This window comes from Rutilus rutilus (assembly GCF_951802725.1).
Source record: "Rutilus rutilus genome assembly, chromosome: 12".
Classification (NCBI taxonomy): Eukaryota; Metazoa; Chordata; class Actinopteri; order Cypriniformes; family Leuciscidae; genus Rutilus; species Rutilus rutilus.
The window spans coordinates 32,485,649-32,508,879 of NC_140217.1; the positions used below are offsets into that span (position 1 = coordinate 32,485,649).

General features: G+C 37.3%; 3 protein-coding genes across 4 annotated transcripts in view; 2 read left to right on the plus strand and 1 right to left on the minus strand.

Annotated features, from left to right (window-relative positions):
* The window catches only part of sema3fa (sema domain, immunoglobulin domain (Ig), short basic domain, secreted, (semaphorin) 3Fa), a 49,541-nt gene extending 46,657 nt beyond the window's left edge, over positions 1–2,884 (plus strand). For both annotated transcript variants that reach the window (XM_084425832.1, XM_084425833.1), the window contains one exon: positions 1,112–2,884. In XM_084425832.1, the coding sequence (XP_084281958.1) occupies positions 1,112–1,534 (423 nt within the window). In that variant the 3' untranslated portion in view covers positions 1,535–2,884. The remainder of the gene's footprint in view (positions 1–1,111) is intronic.
* Positions 2,885–3,961: 1,077 nt separating this feature from the next.
* Positions 3,962–9,322, plus strand: gnat1 (guanine nucleotide binding protein (G protein), alpha transducing activity polypeptide 1). The gene is made up of 9 exons (XM_084426910.1): positions 3,962–4,689; positions 5,604–5,646; positions 5,773–5,914; positions 6,664–6,821; positions 6,953–7,081; positions 7,460–7,589; positions 7,696–7,849; positions 8,028–8,239; positions 8,342–9,322. Exons 1-8 carry the CDS (start codon positions 4,584–4,586, stop codon positions 8,216–8,218), a joined length of 1,053 nt encoding a protein of 350 aa, XP_084283036.1. The 5' UTR covers positions 3,962–4,583; the 3' UTR covers positions 8,219–8,239; positions 8,342–9,322.
* Positions 9,323–9,391: 69 nt separating this feature from the next.
* edem1 (ER degradation enhancer, mannosidase alpha-like 1) lies at positions 9,392–22,218 on the minus strand. Its single transcript, XM_084426909.1, has 12 exons — positions 21,591–22,218; positions 21,038–21,110; positions 18,170–18,273; positions 17,742–17,913; positions 17,483–17,666; positions 16,527–16,701; positions 16,020–16,140; positions 13,916–14,086; positions 13,744–13,817; positions 13,533–13,629; positions 13,218–13,379; positions 9,392–11,030 (listed from the first exon to the last, which is right to left on the minus strand). Exons 1-12 carry the CDS (start codon positions 22,052–22,054, stop codon positions 10,941–10,943), a joined length of 1,887 nt encoding a protein of 628 aa, XP_084283035.1. The 5' UTR covers positions 22,055–22,218; the 3' UTR covers positions 9,392–10,940.
* Positions 22,219–23,231: the final 1,013 nt, after the last annotated feature.

A 23,231-nucleotide genomic window follows, 5' to 3' on the forward strand; every position in this document is an offset into this window, starting at 1 on the left:
CTCTCACCCCCTTCCCTCGTCTGGAAAAAAGTCAACTCAGCCTAAAATCAGCCTAGCTTACTGTGTCCTCTTCTATAATACTGCATGCTACCTTTGACAGGAAAAGCCACAAGCAAACACCAGAGAGAGCGTGAGTTATCACCAAAATTGAACAAAAAATAATCGAATGCAAATCATCATTACACATAATTGCATCATCACACAATCGGTGTGTGCATTTCAGTGGACTATGGTGACAACCGGCCACAAAACCTACATCATTTAATGTAAGCCGACGGATCATGACAGCGCTCAGACCAAAGCACATTAGCGACAGACACTTCCTCATCATAGTGAACAGCGATCGTGGCATTTTGAAATCCATCTCCCCAATCAAGCAATGTTGATAACATATATCACAGATATCATATCATCAGACTGGCACAGCAGCCGATTAAATGTATGTAACAGACCCTATTAATCTTATGATTTGAAAAATGTAACTATTATGCAGAATTTCTGCATATGTGCACAATGGTTGCTGAGTTAAATATTATTTTTTACAATAGTTTAGGCCCTGATGGTTCTCCTCTGACTAAAGTAATATAACCAATTTATATTATTTTGCCAATAATCATTTAGTTTCTGTGTGTATATAAGCAGTTACAGCCATGTGGTGATGTGCAGTGTTATACTCTATAAAACAAATATTAAAAACAACATTTAAACAAAATTATTTCAAATTGTTTTTTTAATACAGCAATATTGTGATGTACAGTGTTATGCTCCCTATAAAATACATATATATAAAACATTTATATATATATATATAAATGCATTGTATTATTGAATATTTATGGGCTCATACTAATTGATAGAATTTGACCAGTTATATTAAAAATAATTTTCACATTTTGTCCAAGCAAGCAATTTAATAGGTGATTTATTTGGAAGCGTAAAATCAGCTGGAACTAACTTTAGGGGGCTTGTTTGAGTTTGCATGAACTGTATTTGTCAAATTCTGGATATGTTGCTGAAAGGTCTTTGACAATGAATCTAGAGAATTCCCTTTAATATAGATTTTAACCTAAAATCTTATAGTTCATATTTTTCACCAACCCATGTATTTCAGATCCGCTCTGACGGGCGCGTCGTTCGCACGGAGCAGGGTCTCCTCCTGCGCTCTCTCCAGCTGTCTGACGGAGGGGTGTACCAGTGCACCTCCACCGAGAAGAACTTCAAGCACACGCTGGTCAAGCTTCAGCTAGTGGTTCTTTCCGCCCGCACCATCAACAGCATCCAGACGGAATCCAGCGCTCCCGTCACACCGCCTCTCCAGTCCAGCGCCTGGACGCCCAGCGCAGAGCAGTACAAAGACCTGCTGACCATCCTCAGCCAACCGGAGATGGGCCTCATCAACCAGTACTGCCAAGACTACTGGCAGATGGGGGACGACCAACACAAGAAGAAGGACCTCAAGGAAGTACAGAAGGACCTCCGGAAGCCGAGGAACAGGAGACACCACCAGGAGCAGAGCAGCATGGCTGAGACATGAGAGGGAAAAACAGAGATTTCCCTGCTAGACTTGAGGTTGACCTCAAAGTCTCTGACCGCCATCACACACACAATATTCATCGCATACCCACAACCATTATGGCCGAGGAGAAATTTTTTGAAAATGCATAGTATTTATTGTAGGTTGTACATAGTTAGATTCTGTGGATATCTTTGTATGGAAATAGAGCAAAAAAAAAAAAAAAGTTTTGTGTATAGATCTGTGCAAATATTTTGTTATCATTGTACTTCCCTTCCAATATATTTATTACAACGGTATTCACGTCATAAAACACCGTGCGACTGTTATAAAACGTTGTGTACATACCACTAACCGGATAGTTGGACATTTGAAACTCCCGGTGGACAGTTTGACTGCGCTTGATGTTTCGATACCAGAGCTATGATGGGACTGCGTCAGAAGCCGTTGACTCTTTTAGCTGAGCACGTGTTCTCATTCTGCAGATGTACGGATAAAGGCATTTCCACGTCTATTTGAGTGTTCTGTGACCTCCCTGAAGACTTTGAGAAACACTTTATCACTCATCTTTTAATCTTCTTGATCTTCCATATTTTGCTATGCTAATGTGTGTTAAATATAAAGTCGTTTCTGTGTGTTATATATTTGGTTTATTATTAATTACAGCCTCCTGTACAGTATGTACATCACTTTTTGTTTTGTTCTTTTCATTTATGGAAATATGTACTATTGCACGCAAAGAATCTCAAAAAGTTGGGGGTTCAAAACCTGTCCATCTCTTTGCAGAGCAGAGTTGTTTAAAGCATTTTTTTTTTTAAGCGAATCTTAAATACGTAACTCTCCAGACATTTTATGTAAAAACAAAAACAAAAAAAACTTTAATAGTTGATCATTTGGAAGCGTTAAATCATTTGGAACTAAACTTGTTTGAGTTTGCATGACCTGTATTTGTACTGTACAGATATGTAGTCGATTTCTGGATGTGTTGCTGTATGGTCTTTGACAATGAATCGAGAGAGAGAGAGAGAGATGAAGAGAGAGACTGTTTTCTGAAGGCAGAGGACTTTGCCGAACTAGTGATGGAATCAAGCACAATTACCTGATGTGTGTGTTTCGCCTCTGTTGTGTTTTCTCAAAACACACAGCAAACAGGCTGTGTGAAATGGTTGTTGTAAATGTATTTTTTTTCTTTCATTTGTAAGACATTATTCATCACTGTGGTTTGTCCTATTGTTTTGTCTTTTTTAGAATATTCTAATGTGAAAAAGATCCAGAATTAGATGTTATAAACAGTTAATGTTATCGTAATGTATTTTTTATTTGTTTTATTTTACATCTTTGTCGTTGACTAATTAAAGTTATATATTTTATAACAAATTTAGGTTGGCCATTCTTCAGAAATGTGGCAGGGTATACCTATATGTGAACCTTTCGTTTTCCCTGAAGAGTTTACGGTTGATAAAAAAAGCAATGGCGTCTTCACTTTACACCAAAAGTGGATTAAGGAAACTGTTGATTTGCATATTTTATGAACCGAACTTCACATTAGGGTCATTCACAATATTTGTGCCTGAAAATTGTATTTTCTTTACTATTAATACTAAAAAAACTGTCTTAATTAGCAAATGTCATCACACCATACCATATAATTTTATCAATATTTGTAAACATTGTGCCAAGTAAAAAAAAAAAAAGGTAACCGTGTCCTTGTTACATATGTACTTACTATTGTAATAGCAGTAAATTACGCATAATTAAGCAACTAAACCTATACCAAACTTACTAAACCCTAACCCTAATTATATAGAAAGTACATGCTAATTAATATTACTTAGTACTTAAATGTATAATTGCACTGTAACAAGGACACCTTAAAATAAATTATTAAAGTCATAACTATTCTGATCACTGAGTTGAAAACATTTTTTTTTTTCAAAAAAGCATTTTTTTACTGTAACTTTATGAAGCATAATGTAATTGTGACATGCAAATTCTCAAAGTTGAAAAAAATCCCCACTTTAATTCCAAATGATTTTTGCATTACAAACTAAACCCAGATAAATCTATCAAATAATGTGACGGTTCTGTAAAAATGTTGCACAAATTGCACCAGCTCCTAAGAATGTCCAATTAATACTCAGATTTATGCGAACACATTTTTAACCCAGTGTAGCCAATGAAAAGCTTTCTTGGTAGTCGTTGATCTTTAAGCTAAATGTTTTCTATGATAAATGTGATCATATAATTAAACGTTATGCGCATAAATGGTTCTTTCAGGCATACTCTCAGAACATTGAGACATCAAATGAATCACCTAAAAAAAAAAGTGTTTCTGTTTCTTTGTCTCTGTTACCTGTGATGCCTGAGGATTAAAATGTATCAATCTTCAGATTGGGGTCAATGAGCTGTCAGGTAAAAGACTAAAGCTCTTTAAACGCTGCGCTGCACACTGTACACTATGTGGAAACTGATCCTGATGACTACAGTGGGAAGGTGAGATTAGAATTACTCATGGAGATTTCAGAACACCTTCACATCCAGTCGTTTTATTAAAAATTATTTTGAAAAAGCCAAGCGGACGCACTTTGCTTTCATGATGTCGAGCATAGTTTCAACAGAAAACAAAGATAGAAAACTGAGATGGCAGACAACATATCCAATCATTTATGAGACCCGTTTACTTTTCAGTCTTCTTCTGCCTTTTCTTGAATGGCAAAACAACAATTGTGACATTCGTAGCGTCACATTTTACCACTCACACAGTCCTTTTTAATGTGCTCGTGAAGACACCGACAGCTTATCACCTTTTGCTGAGCACAGCACCTTCTCCTTAAATCTGAGGTTGGATGACCTCTCCACGCTTTGAACGCCTTCTGTCCTTGTTCTTCATTGGCCCCACCAACCCAGGTGGTCAGAGACATCCCCAAAATCCCTCTAAGACTCAAAACAATTCATCAGATCACCAAGATCCAGTTGAGGTGTGAGTTGTATCGTCGACAGCACCTGGAGGCCTCTGGGCAAAGCGAGTGGTCATCCAGAAAGGACTTCTTTTCCCTGATCAAGAGTCAGTATGGGGGCCGGGGCGAGCGCCGAGGAGAAGCACTCCAGGGAGCTAGAGAGGAAGCTGAAAGATGATGCCGACAAAGATGCCAGGACCGTCAAACTTCTGCTGCTAGGTAACAACGCATCAAAACATGAAGAACAGCTAACTTGCTAGATTTGGAAAATGGTATATTGCAGATTTGTTCCCATTTAAAACCTCATAATAAACAGGCAATGACTTCATGTTGTGAGCGTAAAGATTCTGAATGACATTTAATTCATATATTTTTGCGACATGAAAAGAGTATTAGATATCTTAAGCTTAAATACAAGAAAAAAGTCTTGAAAAAAGTCAAACCAAAGTGGAGCTAAATAAACCGAAGACACAAAACTGACCGCACGGTTTATAAAAGTCTCAATATCTAAATGTAATATTTCAAACCATTTTTCAAGTATGCATGTACATTCATAACTGCCTGTGTCTTTGTCCGTGAAGTGATGTGGGTCAGGGTTATGGGACATCAAGCTTGAAGGGGCTTAAGACAATAATAATAAGCCTCAAGCCTCTTAATGTAATCCACCAAAAGATAAACAAAGACAGAGGAGAGAAGGAAGATGTATTCCGGCATTGATTCTCTTATTCATGCCAAAATAAATCAAATATTACTGTGCGACTGTTCTAAAAAAACATCTACAGTTTGACAAATCTCAGTAGTTCACTGAGGGTTTTACCCCTCAAAACACTGGCTCAATGTAGATCTGTGGTTTTTAACCGGGTGTCCGCAGACCTGGAGGTCAGATGTATACTGTAAATGGTTTTATATAATTGCATATATATACACAAGTTATTTTACATTTTGTTTAAATTGTGAATATTTAACAATATTACAGTTTTTACTGTGATTTTTTGATCAAAGAAATGCAGCCTTGGTGAGAGATGTTTTAAAAACGTTTTAAAATCTCACCAACTCCAAACGTTTAAACAGTATACATGTGTACGAGTGAAATAACCTTGATAATCCTTAATCCGTGATGATTTTCCGTTCAGGTGCTGGTGAGTCGGGTAAAAGCACAATCGTCAAACAGATGAAGTAAGTGCTGAGAAAACAAAAAGCATTACATGAGACTATCCTCGTTAATGATTCCTGTTCAGTGCTCTTTTATATCATAACCAACAAATCAACAATCAATTAAATGTCAATTATTTTCCATCACAGAATTATTCACCAAGATGGTTACTCCCTTGAAGAGTCTATGGAGTTCATTGTCATCATCTACAGCAACACCCTGCAGTCTATGCTGGCCGTTGTGAAGGCCATGACCACACTCAACATTTCCTACGGAGACGCTGCTGCACAGGTGCTCTACAGCATTCATTAGTCATTTATAGAAATAAATAGGTTCAAGTATGGAATATACCATTGGTGATACCATGGCACAATTATGATATCAAAAATGGTAATACCAAAGTACTGAATGATGGTACACCTAGGTTATTTCAGGTATTGTATTACCAATGTCCAAAACACCATGGTATTGTTCATCCTCCTTGTGCAAAAATATATCAGTTGTGTTTAACTACTGTATCAAAACAAATACATTGTTTGTAACAATGTACTGTACTTTTTGCATGTTATTTTACACTTTCAACGTACTCACAGTGTACTTACCCTCGAGAGTTGTGTGTAATGTAAGACAACTCCATGGATTAAGGTCAGGTTTAGGTGTAGAACCTAGTTATTACCCAGTTAGTGTCATTACTACAATAAGTACATAGTATGTGCATGCAAAACAGGACTGTAAAATAAAGAGTAGGACCCATGTAAAAATGTGTCCTCAGATTAACCAAATTCACTCTATATAGTACTATAACTCTAAGGAGTTTCATTATTTTGTTTTTATTTTTATTTGATCAAAACCATAATGAAAGCAAATTTGATAGCACATTTGTCAGATTGTACAACAAAAGATAATTGTACAATAATAACTGGAGGATTTATAAAAGTAGATTATTAGGAGAGGTCATGAATGAGAGACATCTGAAAGAGACTATTAAAAGAAAGAGAAATCATGAAGGATTGTACAAATTTTTTGTTTGTTTGTTGCAGGATGATGGAAGGAAGCTGATGCACTTAGCGGACACCATCGAGGAAGGCACCATGCCCAAGGAGCTGTCAGACATCATCCTGAGGTTGTGGAAGGACTCGGGCATCAAGGCGTGCTTTGAAAGAGCCTCCGAATACCAGCTCAACGACTCTGCCGGATAGTACGGACCTCGAATTAGTCTTTTAAAGCATTAAATACCAGTTAGCAAGGCTTTAATGTCCATGATCAAATTATCTTTGAATTAATAAGTATATGGAAATATTGTATTGATTCTCTTACTTCATCTCCAAGCTATCTGAGTGACCTGGAGAGGTTGATCCAGCCTGGCTATGTCCCTACTGAACAGGACGTCCTGCGATCAAGAGTGAAGACCACCGGTATCATCGAGACCATGTTCGGCTTAAAGGATCTCAACTTCAGGTACTCATCTAAAATACAAAGAGCCTTCATAATGATAACAACGGCATGAAGTTCAACTGCCCATTGACCATCATCATCTAGAGCAGTGGTTCTCAACTCCAGTCCTCAGGACCCGCTGCTCTGCACATTTTGTATGTCTCTCTTATCTGACACACTCAGTTCAGTTCATGGAGTCTCTCCTAATGAGCTGATGATCTGATTCAGGTGTGTTAAATAAGGGAGACATACAAAATGTGCAGAGCAGTGGGTCCCGAGGACTGGAGTTGAGAACCACTGATCTAGAGAATCAAAGTTTAACAATGTAGAAGTTTCAAGAACTATTGAATAAGACAAGCTTAAATAGACACCAATGCCATGCTAACTGATGTTGGTCTCCAGGATGTTTGATGTGGGCGGTCAGCGCTCAGAGAGGAAGAAGTGGATCCATTGCTTTGAGGGTGTGACCTGTATCATCTTCATCGCCGCACTGAGCGCATACGACATGGTGCTGGTGGAGGATGATGAAGTGGTAGGTTGCCATTTGTGCTCCAAGAATGAAACCCCAACCACATGAACTACAGTATTACTTTTGTGCATTTTATAGCAACCTGTTTATCTTGTCCTTTCAACCAAAGAACCGAATGCATGAGAGTCTCCACCTGTTCAACAGCATCTGTAACCACCGTTACTTCGCCGCCACATCCATTGTACTCTTCCTCAACAAAAAGGATGTCTTCGTGGAGAAGATCAAGAAAGCTCATCTGAGCATGTGCTTCCCCGATTATGATGGTGAGACCTCAAAATCAGAAACAAAATGGGAAGCTTGATTCTTTAACATAAATGTTCTTAAAATAGGCATTAAACCAGACAATTTAACTCTGAATATCAATACATTTCCAGTGAGGAACTATTTCTGTCATATGATATGCAAAACTACGCTAAAAAACACAATGCATGCCTCTGTCAGGTCCCAACACCTTTGAGGATGCTGGTAACTACATCAAGCTGCAGTTCTTGGATCTGAACTTGCGACGAGATATCAAAGAAATCTACTCCCACATGACCTGTGCCACAGACACAGAGAACGTCAAGTTTGTGTTCGATGCCGTAACGGACATTATCATCAAAGAAAATCTCAAAGACTGCGGTCTCTTCTAAACAAGCCATTCGTGAGAAGAGGTGAACAGTATAGTAAATAATTCATGTATTATTGTTTTAAAGCATATCAAATATCAGTACAATTTCTATACGTGTATAATTCAAATGTCTCTTCTTTTACAGAGTGTCTAAATCAACAAAACCCAATACTGACCCAATGCCCCTCCTTGTTTTCCTCCCTGGGTAATGTGGGATTATCCAATGCATACACACATAAACACACACACACACAAGGGAATTGAATTGATTGCATCTGGAAGAAGAACATTATATTGTTATACATTTGATTAAATATCAAAGCCTAATACATTTCCATTGCAGCAAGTCATATATAACAACACATGCAGCATCACCCTGCTTGAAGAACCGGCCCTTATGAGGGTGTTTGGCCCTATTAGTTTTTCGCAGTGATTTATCCTGTAGATTTGCAACTACATGCAGCTGCAAACCAAACAACTAAACTTCTGAAACACCTGCATATGCACTTCAGCATAATGTTTTGCAAGAGCACACATTATGAAGTCCAGAGAGTATTTCAGTTATACGTTATAGCAGTTACTAGCTGTGTGAAGTTCATACTTTTAAGCTGCAATGTTCTGTGTTATTTACAGAGGAGTTATATCATGTTATGTCCCGTGATCCGAATCGTTATGTAAGATGGATAACTTTGATGAAAAGATAGCTTGTAATACTATTTCAATAAGATGCTTAGCTCAGGAGCACAGTTAGTCAGCTGTGAGACAACGAACGGTTTTTGAGTGCATTGATTAAATTACAACAGCGAATGTTGATTAAAATGGCACAATTGACTGCAAAACCAGAACCAACCATGTAAATGTAAACTGAACGAATAAAGCTTCTGTAGAAAAGACTGAACCTGATGTATGTTTGTCTTTCAAGTGTCTGGCAGAATGCAAACCCATGAACAGCTTAAATCCAGGGGTAAACAGACTACACATTATTATTTACTAGCTTATATAGCCTACATTCTTTTTTTTTTAACAATTACTGATGTCCCCAAAGTGTGTATGTGAAATTTTTACTGAAAATACCCCACAGATAATTTGCGAGCACAACCTGCAAAAGTAAAGCCCATTAACACCACTTTATCCAAGTTTATTAATGGATCTGCTCCAATGGCTTTGCATTACAGTGTTATAAATATTCAAAGCATTTTTACAGTTTCAATTATGTTTAATAGAATGATTGTACAGTACCAAACACACTGATTCTATGTTTGCAGTTTCAACTCAATCAAGTTAGACTATCGAACAGTTTTGCCAAGTCATGGTTTTAATTTTGATTTGATAAAATGCACAGTGTAGACATCCACGTTTGTCTCTTTAATCACAATAAAATCAACAAGCAGAACAACATTAATCTAATAAACTTTAATTAGAATACTTGTTTTTGATAAAAACAAATCGGAATAAATATCAACCCCTAATTACTGAGAGTATCCTCCAAACGTGCCCCAAGGAAATAATCTGTAATACCAAAGAAATTCATTCTTCTCTCATCAGCACAATGATCATTCTCAGAATCCCTTATTTTCGACTTTTGTTCAGAAAACATATGCGACGACATCTAAGCATTAAAAGAGAAAAAGTTAACAATGTTACTGACACATTACATGCATATCACCTCGAGTGACTGCATCATGGCAAACTACTGATCCTGAGGACTGAAGAAAAATGAAAATGACATTTTTTAAAGGCACATGTTTTTGTTAAATGTTGTAATATTTGGTCCAAGAACATTTTTACATTTTTAATGCATGTAATTGTTTTCTTGTCTGTTTAAACACAAAATAGAAGACTGGAGACTAATTACTAGACCTAATTGAGAGCGAATCTACGGCACTTCCTCGACCCGCTGTGCAAAATGTACCAAATTGTATGAGGTTTGCTCTCTTAAAATACACGAATGAGTGGAGATTTCAAACTTACCAAACATGTATGCTACAAAACAAAACCGTTCCAATTTTATCACAATACACTGACAGCAACATCAGAATGGGTATGGTTGGAAATATGGAAACATGCAAATAAACTAAAAATAGGCCACAGTGTTCTACACCTTGCAAACCAAGGCACAAAATTACCAATGAAGAATGTGTCAAATTGCAAAGTGAAAAAGTCATCAGAATGCAGTTTGATTTGTAATAAATGAAGCCCATCTGTTGTGAGTGTTCCTGAAAGACATATACTGGATAAACAACTGTTTTTCTACTATAAAGCTTATTTGAATGCTTGTTCCTTGAGAAGAAAATTGAAACATGCATACCATCTGTCAACTCATTGGAGCCCTTAATAATACTAGGTCAAGTTTCATTATGCATGGCACTGAAGAAAACATGTAACACACTCGTTGCACAGAAGGCGATCAGCCTTAGGAATCAAAAACAGTTTTGTAATTGATTTTTACGATTCTGAACTTCCCTGAATGTGCTTTTTTTTTTTTTTATGCTGTGGACTTTGCTGGCTGGATCTGAATATGTAACCAAACCCAAACACCTGGTCCAGCTTAAGAATGACACTTTCATGTCAAAAAAGAAATAAAAAAAATACAACGCCACAACAAAACGTACTGGTTGATTTGTTGACCAAATACCTTGCCACTCCATGTGCAAAAAGAGACTGCAAAGTTATCTGAAGGGAGAGTTATTGAACCCCTCCAGGGGGTTTGTAGGTGCTGAGACCTCCAGGGAGCAGGACTGATGTCAGGACAGCCCCACCATGTGGTCGATTTGCCTCATGTACATGCTCTTTAGAGGAAGGCCATAACGTCTCTCTTCGGAAATCCTTTCACACTATTGGACAAATGAAAATATGTCATTCTTATTTCTATAACCACTTTTTAGATTTCATACTGTCACTAACAAAATACCCGATTAAACACTTTAATATTGAAATTATATTTTAACATTTGAAAATGTGTCCCAAGAAGCTAAAAAAAACAAACAAAAAAAAAGCTGGTAGTGGCTAATTGTAATTTGTTAATTAAAAAGAAATATAAATTAAAGGGGTCATCATCTTTTGACATATAAGAGGTATTCGTACCATTAAACCATTCTGCCATTTCCAGAGCTTAAAATGTCCTCAGTACAAACAAGGCATATATCAAGCTCCAAAAACATGTTTTGATTTGCTTGTCATGCTTGTTTTGATATTGCGAGATCTGTGACATCACACATACATTTGCATATGACTGCCTCCAGAGCAGGACCTCAACAAATAGATATACATATCGCATGATAGGCCCCGCCCACTGACATTCAGTGTCTTAACGGCTGACATGTGCCGTTCGCATTGACGCGTCTAGTTTAAACAGCTCGTTTGCATCTCTCTACAAGTCTTCAGAAGGATCACAGCATCGGAAACAAGTGGATGTTTTTTAATGGCGTCCCGGATAGCGTCTGAGGAATATATATACAGTGCTATGCATAAGTTTAGACACCCATACTAAAGTTGACTAAAAAGAGGAATAAAAAATCATCTTTTGAAAACTGAACTTAATGCCTTAATTAAAAAAAAAAGGAAAAATTCAACCTTTAAGGACACCAATTTTCTTTGTGAATGAATAATGTATCGTAAATAAATAAATGTTCTTCCTTAAAATACAGGGTGCATAAGTTTGGACACCCCTATGTTAAATTCCCATAGAGCCAGGCAGATTTTTATTTTTAAAGGACAGTTACTTCATGGATCCAGGATACTATGCATCCTGATAAAGTTCCCTTGGCCTTTGGAATTAAAATAGCCCCACATCATCACACACCCTTCACTATACGTAGAGATTGGCATGGTTTTATTTCAGTTAGCCTAATAGCTAGTTTGATTTGCATTGAGAGATGATCTTATGGAAAGTACCCCATGCCAATCTCTAGGTATGGTGAAGGCTATGTGATGATGTGCGGCTATTTTAATTCCAAAGGCCAAGGGAACTTTATCAGGATGCATAGTATCCTGGATCCATGAAGTAACTGGCCTTTAAAAATAAAAATCTGCCTGGCTCTATGGGAATTTAACATAGGGGTGTCCAGACTTATGCACCCTGTATTTTAAGGAAGAACATTTATTTATTTATGATACATTATTCATTCACAAAGAAAATTGGTGTCCTTAAAGGTTGGATTTTTCCTAATTTTTTTAATTAAGGCATTAAGTTCAGTTTCCAAAAGATGATTTTTTATTCCTCTTTTTAGTCAACTTTAGTATGGGTGTCTAAACTTATGCATAGCACTGTATATTAGTTTGGAGCATTTTGTTTTGTAAACGAGGCACAGTGTAATGGAGATTTTAAAAATAAATTTTTGTTGAAAGATGAAGTACCCAACTGTATTGGATCTGACAACAGCTGCATCACAAACCTGAAGTAAATGATTTCAGAATGCTTTGTCTTAGTGGATAATGTTTTCAAAACACTTACTCATGTGCAATAGCAAGTGGGCGTTGATATTGTTTTCTATGCAGTGATATTAGCCAATCATAACAGTTGCCCTTAACTGGCAAGCCTTAAAGGAGCAGCCCCTTAAAAACGGTCAGAATAAGGGTGAAAATATTCATTTTTCTGCATATACATATATATTTTTGTTTGTACTGTTTTGTGTAAACCTCAAGAAACATTAAAATAATAAAAAATATCATGACCCCTTTAATTCACATAATTTCACTATTATTGCAGTTGCTTCACTTCCAAGCACTGAATCCCTCCTTTTATAAATAAGGTGACTGCTTTGTTGTTTTATGCCCGTAGCAAGAGAAAATCAGCATTTAAGTGAATCTCTTTAAAGGGCAGGTTGTGAAGGAGCATATAATTGACTGGACAAGCTGACTGAATTAACTTGCACCTCCTAAACAAATTTAATAAAAGAAAAAAGACTTTCTGATTAAAGACGTTGCATTAATGAATGACTCAAAAGATTCATTGAGATCGCCACTATAATTCATATTCATAAGTGGGATGACTGCTAGTGTCTATTAAACCAATTTCTTACGTTGCTTATGTTGGCTGGGGGCTCTTTCTTGGGCTCTTCACATGGGAATTGCTCTTCCCAACTTTTCTCCCTGAAGCGTTGATCTATCGGCACTATATGTCCTTCTGTAGTGAAGATGTACTTATTCTCAGACTTGTGCAGCGGGTTGTCTTCATCAAAGAGCTGTAAAGGATTGTAAAATATAATTTAGTGATTGACGTGGCAGCAGCATAAAACTTGACTGACCATGTTTATAGTTTATACATTTAAACTATAAGATTTAAGTGAGAATAGAAAATTTTTAAAAGGGAGAGCATATAGAAACAGAAAACTAACCAAAAAAAGGTATTTGCAGGTTTCACTGAGGAAGAAACTCTCCATGCGATCTTCTTTGGACTTATCCACCACATGATGGAGAGTGGCATAACCACACCTGAGAAGCAGTCAAACAAAACATCTGTCTTGAGAACATACCAGCATCCCAATCAAATCACTTCCTCATCCACAAATCCACATTTTTTCCACAAATTTCCTCAAATCCACATACCTGACTTTGGTATTTTTTTCGAGGCTTTCAAGGATGTCCATCCCAACGTGAAGATAAAAAGGATTCTTGGTTGCCTGTAGAAAGTCAAGTTCATCGTCGGTAATTATACTGTAATGCTGCAGTCTACAAATCTGGTCATAATCGAAAAAGAGCAGTTAGAAAAGGTTTGTACCTGATAGAGCAGGTATGTGGATTCCACTAGTTCAGGTCTTAAAGGGTAGAAGAGGACATCTGGGGCCTGAAGCTGCCAGTTGTATCTCTCAGGAAGAGCCCCGAAACGCTTCCAGATTGCATAGTAGAAGGCATGAAGGCAAATGGCATTTTCAACATCTCCATTCAAAACCTGAGCAACAGAAATGTGTGCACCTGGTTAATGAACAATGGAAAAAGGCTATCGGCAGGTCTAGTTTGGTCCATTTTTGTATGCACTTGAGTCAAGTAGATTCCACAGATATAACTGAAACACTGTTCAATTAGTTGAACAACTGGATTTTCATATTAGATCAGAAAGTAGATGTTTATCACCAAGACAATTGCTCTCTTATTCATAGGCAGCTACTTCAGATGAAATAGAAACAAAACCTCTTTAAAGCACTCTAAATAGGGAGCAAATGGTTGCTAAGCTAACGACAAAATATTTTAATAAACATAAAATATATATACACTACTACCACCTGTCAAAAGTTTGATGTCAGTAAGATTTTTTTTATGTTTATCAAAGAAGTCTCACCAAGGCTGCATGTATTTGATCAAAATACAGTGAAAACAATAATATTGTGAAATATTATTAGGATTTAAAAGAACTGTCTTTCTATTTATATATTTTATTATCAATGTTAAAAACATCTGTGCTGCTTAATATTTTTATTGAAAATAAAATAAAATAAAATAAAAATCAGGATACTTTAAAGGGACATTGTGTAGGAATTTCTCCCATCTAGTGGTGAAATTGTATTTTGCATTCAAACGAATACTGCTCTCCAGCGCCTCGCTTTTTCAAATGCGTGTTGCATCTACGGTAGCCGTTACGTACCATAAAGCTATGACAGGATGTCTTTTAATAGCACTTCATCGAGTTATACTGTCTGTCTATATAATAAAGTACACAACCAAGCAATGAAAAAAAGCTTGTAATTAAGACCGTAACATTGACTTACCTGTCGAGAAGAAAGCAGGCAACTTCAGCGTCTCTTTTGAAAGCTTTCTCCTGCATTAGCTCTTTCCACCTGGAAAAAGCTATCCGGACATTAACCCTTGTTTTTTGTAATCTCCGGTCACGTTTCGTTTTTACGGTCTACTTTGGACTTTTTCGACGTACAGTGCAGCCTTTTAAACTTGCCGGGGCAGTGACAAGCGCCTCTCACTGCTCTGCTCCTCCGCTTCTGCTGGTTTCAGTCACGTGACGCTGGCTCTGAACGAAAACGTGTTGTGGAAACGCGTTAGCCTAGTACTTTTTGTCCCTCTCTGCTATTATAGTTTTTCAAGATGGCGGAACTACATGGAAGCCTCCATGGACCTACCCGTCCCATGTATATAAAGATAATAAATTATTCGTTTACGAGGGTAAGTCAGATCATTGGCAGAGGTATTTGTACACCATTGAGGACATATTTAAGAATAAAAATATTGATTTTAGATAATAAAATACCTAAAAAACTACACATTGTCCCTTTAATAAATACAAAGTTCAAAAGAACAGTATTTATTTGCATCCTTTGTGATAAAAATTATAAATAAATAAAAAACATATTGACCCCAAACTTTTGAACGGTAATGTAAGTTATTGCTTATAATAATGACATAATTTAGAACATTTTTGGTAACACTTTACAGTAAGGTTTCATAAGTTAACTGAACAAAGAATTAACAATACTTCTACAGCATTTATTAATCTTACTTAATGTTAATTTCAACATTTACTAATACATTATTAAAATCAAATGTTGTATTTGTTAACATTAGTTAATGCACTGTGAACTAACATGAACAAATAATGCAAAAAAAAAAAAAAACAGCTAGATTTTTATTATTTAAGATGAATAAATATTGGAACAAATGTATTCCTAATTGTTAGTTGATGTTAGTTAATACATTAACTAATGCTAACAAATGAGTCCTTATTGTAAAGTGTTACCACATTTTTTTTATGTGGTAAAAAATGTAGTACTTAAGAACTAAGGCTAGACTGTATTCAGAATGTACTGTACTTAGATTAAATAAAGACAATAGAGAGACTGAACGAGAGAAGCAGGAGACAATTAAGACATGTTTTAGACCTGTAGTCCAGGGAAGAATGCCTGCAGAGAGTCAATCCATGTGTTCATGATCTGCCCATTAAACATGTTCACATTCACATACAGCGGTGGGTCACCCTCTCCTTCATTACACGCCTCTCTTCTGTAAAAGTAAAGAAGAAAAAAAGTGCACAATTAGAACCAGGATGTGTCAACAAAAGCACTACAATAGTTTAATAAGAAATCATTAATGCACACCCTGAGGTGTGAGGTGAAAGCATATCTGTGTAGTTATAGAAAATGAATAAAAACCTTGAAATGTCAGTCTAGACCTAAACCAATCTGAATGACATTCACATCCAAGAATGGTTATAATAAATTAACTTGCAAGCAATACACTCATTGGCTGCAAACCATGCCAAACAACCAAAGATTCCAACTGACACACTTTATCTGCAGGTGGTTAGACACATGCAAACTCCTTTGGTCTTTGTAAGCTCAAACTGCAGCCACAAAAAGCTGTGGTCACATGCACATGTTTATAATCACCCTCTTCTCAGGTGGCTCTGAATGCTCTCGTAAGCTGCAGAGAACATCATGTAATCTTCCTTCTTTCCAAATAAGATGTAAGACTTGAGGAGGTACTCGTAGAATGAGTCCATGCCGGCACCAAGACCGCTCTGCTTCCCCACCCACTGACCAGTCTGAATGTTCACCACATTCCCTGGAAAAGGGACAAAAGGATCATCACTGGTCAGACAAAGACATGTGATCACCAATTTAAAGATACTGGATCCAAAACAAAAGAAAAAGAAAAGTTCTGTAGTTATTGTTTAAGGAAGGACTTCACACTGCAAGCCTTAGTGTTCAATTCAGATTTTTTTGTTTGGCTGGTCACATTATTTTTAAAATGTGGCCAATATCAGATTTGAATAGAAACAGGTCACAATCCTGAACTGACCCGCACACGCAAAAGAACAATAACAAAGATGGCACACAGAATGTCATACAGACGTAAACAGAGGTTACTGAAGTCAGGATTTACACATTCTTTTAAGGCGTTTTGTGCTAAGGAAGCCAGTGAATTTGTGCGCAGGTGAAAAAGAGGACACAGACGAGGAAGAGAGCAAAGTTTTTCTCATATAGTTATAGACTTTGCTGCAGTCTTCCATATTCACTGAGTGACCAAACAAATACCGGTATGTAGAATCATATAAATCATAGTGTTGATCTAGAGTGACATAAATGTTGCATGACTATTCAGACTGAGGTCGCATCGCAAAACATCAGACCCGTATCTGATTTAGGTCCCCATATAGAAGTGACCTAAATCAGAATAAAAAAGGTTAGATTCCATGTGTCTTGTGCTGTTCACACTGTTGTGACAAAAAAAAAGATCTGTCTCACATATAAGCAAAAAACAAACAAACAAAAAATCGAATTTGGGCCACTTTTGCCTGCAGTCTGAATGTACCCTAAAACAGACCAAAAATACAACCACTTACCCAACAGCCCAGTTTCATTGCTTCTCAAGTTCCACAGAGCTTTCACAGCCCGCCGGGCGACCCATTCAAATGTGGAGTCGCCAATCAGACGGCTAAGAATGCCAAACTCCACGAGCAGAGAACCCGCCCCTGCCGTACACGTCTCATTAATGCTGTCAGGAGGAACACCTTTCTTTAAATTCACCTGCACAAAACCATGGTAAGATACAAATGTCAAATGCAGAAAAAACTAGGCCATGTCTATGTACGTGGGCCTGACCCTGGGATAGGGGATGCCTGTGCTAGTGTTCTCAAAGGCAGGTAGCAGTCGAACAGCAAGGTCATGTGCCAGGTGCAGTAGCTCATTGTCATAGTCCTTTAGCCCTATGTCCCCAAAAGGATGCAGTGGGTCAGTCAGCAGAATATGGGATGAGATCAAACTGCCAAGAATTCTGAAAAGGGAACATTTATTTCAGTTACTTCCTGGTTAACAACAAAGATGCTGTTTTGAACACACTTTTCACTTTATTTTAAAGTGTGAATAGAACCGTAGCAGATCAGCCTAATTATTCTATTACAAAAATGGTTTGTTTTGTCAAATGACGATTCTTATTTCCATACAATGATTGAATGGGAATGGATAGGATTCCTTTATCAACTAATCGACGAGGGTGTTGACGGACTGAATAAAAGAGTGAAATACTGCACCTAATGTTGGCCTCAAAGACTTGAACAGTGGAGTCCTTGTCAAAAGACACCGTCTCAATCACCAGCTTAACAGCTCGATGGAACTCGGTCACATTTCCAAGCACCTGCAGAAATGGAAAACAAACATGGGAGTACATTATGTATCTATATACATACTTATGATGACTACTGAATTAAGCTGAGGTGACACGGTCACACGGAAGTGAGGAATTCCTGAGATTTTCTGTAATTAATAGCCACACAGTTTGTTCAGGTGAGGCCATACATCTGTTGATGTGGATTTTTTGTTTTTGTTCACTAGATAACTGAAAGTTAATCATAAGTGCAGATAAATTCAAGGTTGTTTACTGGGACACACATAAAACAGCTAATCCCTCTTTCTCTTCTCATGTAGTAAATAATGGGCCTTTTCATGAAACATGAGCAGAACAAATTTTAGCAACAGTTTAATTAAAAAAATGACTGTAATTTATGTTGTAGAATAAAATGTGAATGTCTCTTTAAGTAATACAAAACGCAGACCTTATTTTACTTATAAATCATAAACCAGCATCTATGGGAGGGAACCCATGGCTCAAAAATGCTAAATCTGTTCTGGATTTTAGGACTATAAACAGAATGGCTCAAATTATTTTATTTTTAGAAGATTATACTATTAGGCAGACAAAACATAATTTACTAATAGTAAGAAAGACAAAAAAAATCTTAAACTAGAAGGCTTGTACAATTATCAGTGTCAACTAATTATTTCTAACTCTTGAGAATTAAATAGAACTGATTTAACCTTAAAGGTAGGGTAGGCAATTTCGGAGAGGCTAGCAATAGCAAGCTAGCTTTGAAAGCATGAGATCCCACTCTCCCTTCAGAGCGTCTCCAAAGCCACGCCTCCTTCAAAACACATGAACGCACAGAGCAGAGTGCAGATTCATTTCGGCATTGATAGTGTTGACAAAGAAAAGCGGAAAATCTGAGTCTGAGATCAGCTCTGGATAGAAAGTCTCAGGTTGCCATCTCGTAATTACAGATATGACATGGCGTGAATGCAGCATGGCTCATCCAAAACTTCCCTACTCTACACTAGGCGAAAAACAGTAAGTGACAAAAGTAGTGTGTCTAAATTCACAGTACTCATACCAAGAGGAGGCAAAAAGTACCCGGATGACCTACTTCTTCCAGCGAGATTCTGAAGTGTGCATATGATGGACACTTTACAATCCCATGAGGCAACGGGAGAGGATTTATGAATGGCAGTGAAGCTACATAACTGATGCTGGTAGGTCACATGATAATGGCAGCATGGCGGATAGACGAAAATTATTTTTTTTTTTCTGAGACTTCCATAGAAAATATATATAACTTCTATTTAGGGGTGGGTCACGATTTATTTTTCGGGAAAATCACAAGTCACAATTTTATCACGATTCTTTTTCATGTTGGTTTTACTATTTTGCAAGTGACTGAGCATTACAGCCAAACTAATGTCCCCATTTGAAAAACAAACCCTTAAAAGGAAACAAAATATAAAACAAAAAAGAATGGCAGACATGTGGTGAATAATAAGTGGCGAAGATAAAAATCTATGTCATTATTTTCTTTGTTATTAAAAAATAAGAACAAAGTTACACATTACATATACACAACTTCATATTCAAATGAAATAAACAGTGCTTTATTTTAAATAAAAGGATAGTTTCGCCAAAAAAGAAAATTGTTGTAAAGTTGTTTTAAACCTGAATAAGCTGTTCTTCTGTTGAAAATAAAAGTTATTTTGAAGAATAAGTAACCAAGTAACCAAACAGATGTAAAGTAACCAAACAGTTGCTGGTCCAGCGTTTAGTTGATCCTGGTAAGCGCTCACTGTCCCAGATGTAAACACAACGGCTTTCTTCTTTCACGAGGGGTTTTGGCGTCAGGCGGACTGATATCGGACCGATAAAGAACGCGATACACACATCCTGTAGAATTCAACAAATTAGATCGCGACTTCGAAACTCCTGAAGTGTTTCCAGAAAAGTGTGCCATATGCATCAGACGTTCAGCCTCCGTCTGAGGCTGAGACTAATGGGGACCAGCAACTGTTTGGAGAGACACTTTCTTTAAAATATCTTCTTTTGTGTTCAGCACAAGAAAGAAATTAATACAGATTTGGAACAACATTAGAGTGAGTAAATAATGACAGAATTTTCATTTTTGGATGAACTATCCCTTTAAGGACAAGCGGTAGCATGTTTACTATTAGGCTACTGTCACTTTAGGACCGGCACACATCTAATAAACACGCATATGACATGCACCCGATTTACTCTCAGATGTTTGCTTTCACTTTAGACATAATCAACTGTGTTTATGTAAACCTTGTGTATTTGACAGTATTAGCGCAATAAGACTCGAAAGATAACTTAGTCCCGTATCCAGGCACTGTTTGACAGCCTTAGTGCCCGTAAGCTTCGTGTATGTGCTCAAAAAAGCGCATGTTACATTTTTAACTGGCAAGGCTTTAAAGCACATGCAAATAATGAACTTTTGTGAATTGCAGTATCCCGTGAGTGTAAGTCTACCTCTGTATTAATATGTGATGTGAATGTACGTTGCGTGTACAGTATGTTGAGACAGAGGCACCAGAACTGCAACTGATAGAATGCACTGTAGCACGATACTATGATATTTCTTCAAAAGCAGATCGTGGAGACATTTTAAACGTCCACGATCAAAAATCGTAATATCGCAAACCCCTACTTATATTATTGATTGCTATCGGGATGTGAAGAGAGTTTCAACCAGTATAACAAAAAGTTTTTATAAAAAAAATTGCCTACCCTACCTTTAAGTTAACCTTAAGTCATCTGTCTGTTTAAGAGGCCGACTTACCAACAGCGTATCAAGAGCATCGATGAGGGTCAAGGAGTAGTTTCCAAGGACATCGTTGATGTTGATATTTGACCTAGTAGAAATACACAAGCAAATGTATCCTTAGGTCTATTCGGTTTTGATATGCTGCCATTACACATTGGGATAAATTAAAGCCAAAAAAATCTGTGGTGCTGGATATGAAAGAGATCTTTCTCCTTTTCCATGCCTTAAAGTTCTCCTATGCACAGACTTTGGGGCTGACTTGAAAAGTTTCTACTTGTTACTCACCTGTTATCAACTGACTAAAGGAAAAAGCTTGATTAGCAACATTTTTGTTACACAGGCATTTGATTCACAGGACACTTCTTTTCCGGAACAATGTATGGAAGAAAAGGGAATAAAGAAAGACTGTACAGTGTAGATGAATATAAATTCATATACACGGGTCATGCCAAGATCTTCTCAGTCAGTTCTTCTTGAGAATTCACAAAAGCAGATAGTTAACATGAAATGAAACATTACAGATGGTCGTTTTGAAGGTTGATATGGATTAGTCAGTAGCCTAACTTACGGGTTGAGCACGTCAGGCCCTCGACCTTCACAAGCTATAGGGTTAAGTTCATCCTTTGGAAAGGCAAACTTCATGTAGTTATCATATCCGAAATAAAACATGTCTCGCGCCATTCCCCTCATTTTCACTTTCAGCTCGTCGGGGAAGGAGCTGTACTTTCTGTCATATTCATCTCTGCCCTCCTGAAAGAAGCTGAGGTAGGATTTCTTTGGTGAATTCCCATTAATCTTGGAGCAGGTCTTTGCTTGAAGGTTTCTGTGGTCGTACACGTGCTGTGGCCACTCGTTAGTTTTGACGGTGGCTCTCTCGCCATCATTGAGAAGTTCAATTTTATGCAAGTTGAACGAGAATTTAATGGGGAAGTCAAAGCCCCAGCTGGGTCCCAGTCCAAACACTAGCCACACCGCGCAATTTAGCACCACTCTCAAAACAAGAAGACCCACGACTATTGACCTCCATTGCATCTTTGCCTGCTGTCGTCCTTAAAAGTCATAATTTACTTCGACGTTGCGACTTACCGAAGCGCAAAAGTCAACAGTTTTCATCCCGCTTTCAGTTCTCACACACTTCCTGTCAACAAACCAGCCCCTCCCTGGTCCTCAACGCTGATTGGTCAGCCACCGGCAACGTCATGACGGAGAGGGCGAATAGTTAATGTAGGCGTTACTCATACACGCAGTGAGCAGCGGAGATGTCGTGGCAGCTAAACTAACTAAACTGCATTTCTAAGCCAATGAGAAAATCACATGTGTTAAGTGACGGAGTACATAAAGTCTTATCTGTATGTTTAGTTGTGACTATAGCTACAGTTAACCATTACCCCCTCCACTACTACTATAACCTAATAATAATACTAACTTACAAGTAAAAAAAATATATTAATTAAATTAAAGTTTTATAAAATTAGTATTACAATAAATAGTTAAATACTTTATACTAAATACATTACAGACAAAAAAAATTACTTATATGATAATATATATATATATATATATATATATATATATATATATATATACAGACCCTTTCCAAAAAATTAGAATATCATGGAAAAGTTTATTTATTTCCATAATTCCATTCAAAACGTTAAACTTCCATAGATTATAGATTCAGGGCCCACAACTTAAACGATTTCAAGTATTTAGTTGTTTATTTGTACATAATTTGGGCTTCCAGCTCATAAAACCCACGAAAACAGGATTTCAAAAATTTTGAATATTACATGAAATCACACAGTAATTACACAGTGATACCATGGTCATTGAACCAGGTTTTGGTTATTTTGGCAGTGTGGGCAGGTGCAAATGTCCTGGAAGACGGCTGCGTTGACTCTGGATTTAATAAAGCACAGTGGACCAAAGTCCTCTTTTCTGATGAGAGCAAATTTTGCATCTCATTTGGAAACCAAGGTCCCAGAGTCTGGAGGAAGAATGGAGAGGCACACAATCCAAGATGCTTGAAGTCCAGTGTGAAGTTTCCACAGTCTGTGTTGGTCATCGGCTGGTGTTGGTCCACTGTGCTGTCCACTCAACGCAGCCGTCTACCAGGACATTTTCAGAGCACTTCATGCTGACTTCATTTTCCAGCAGGATTTGCACCTGCCCACACTGCCAAAATAACCAAAACCTGGTTCAATGACCA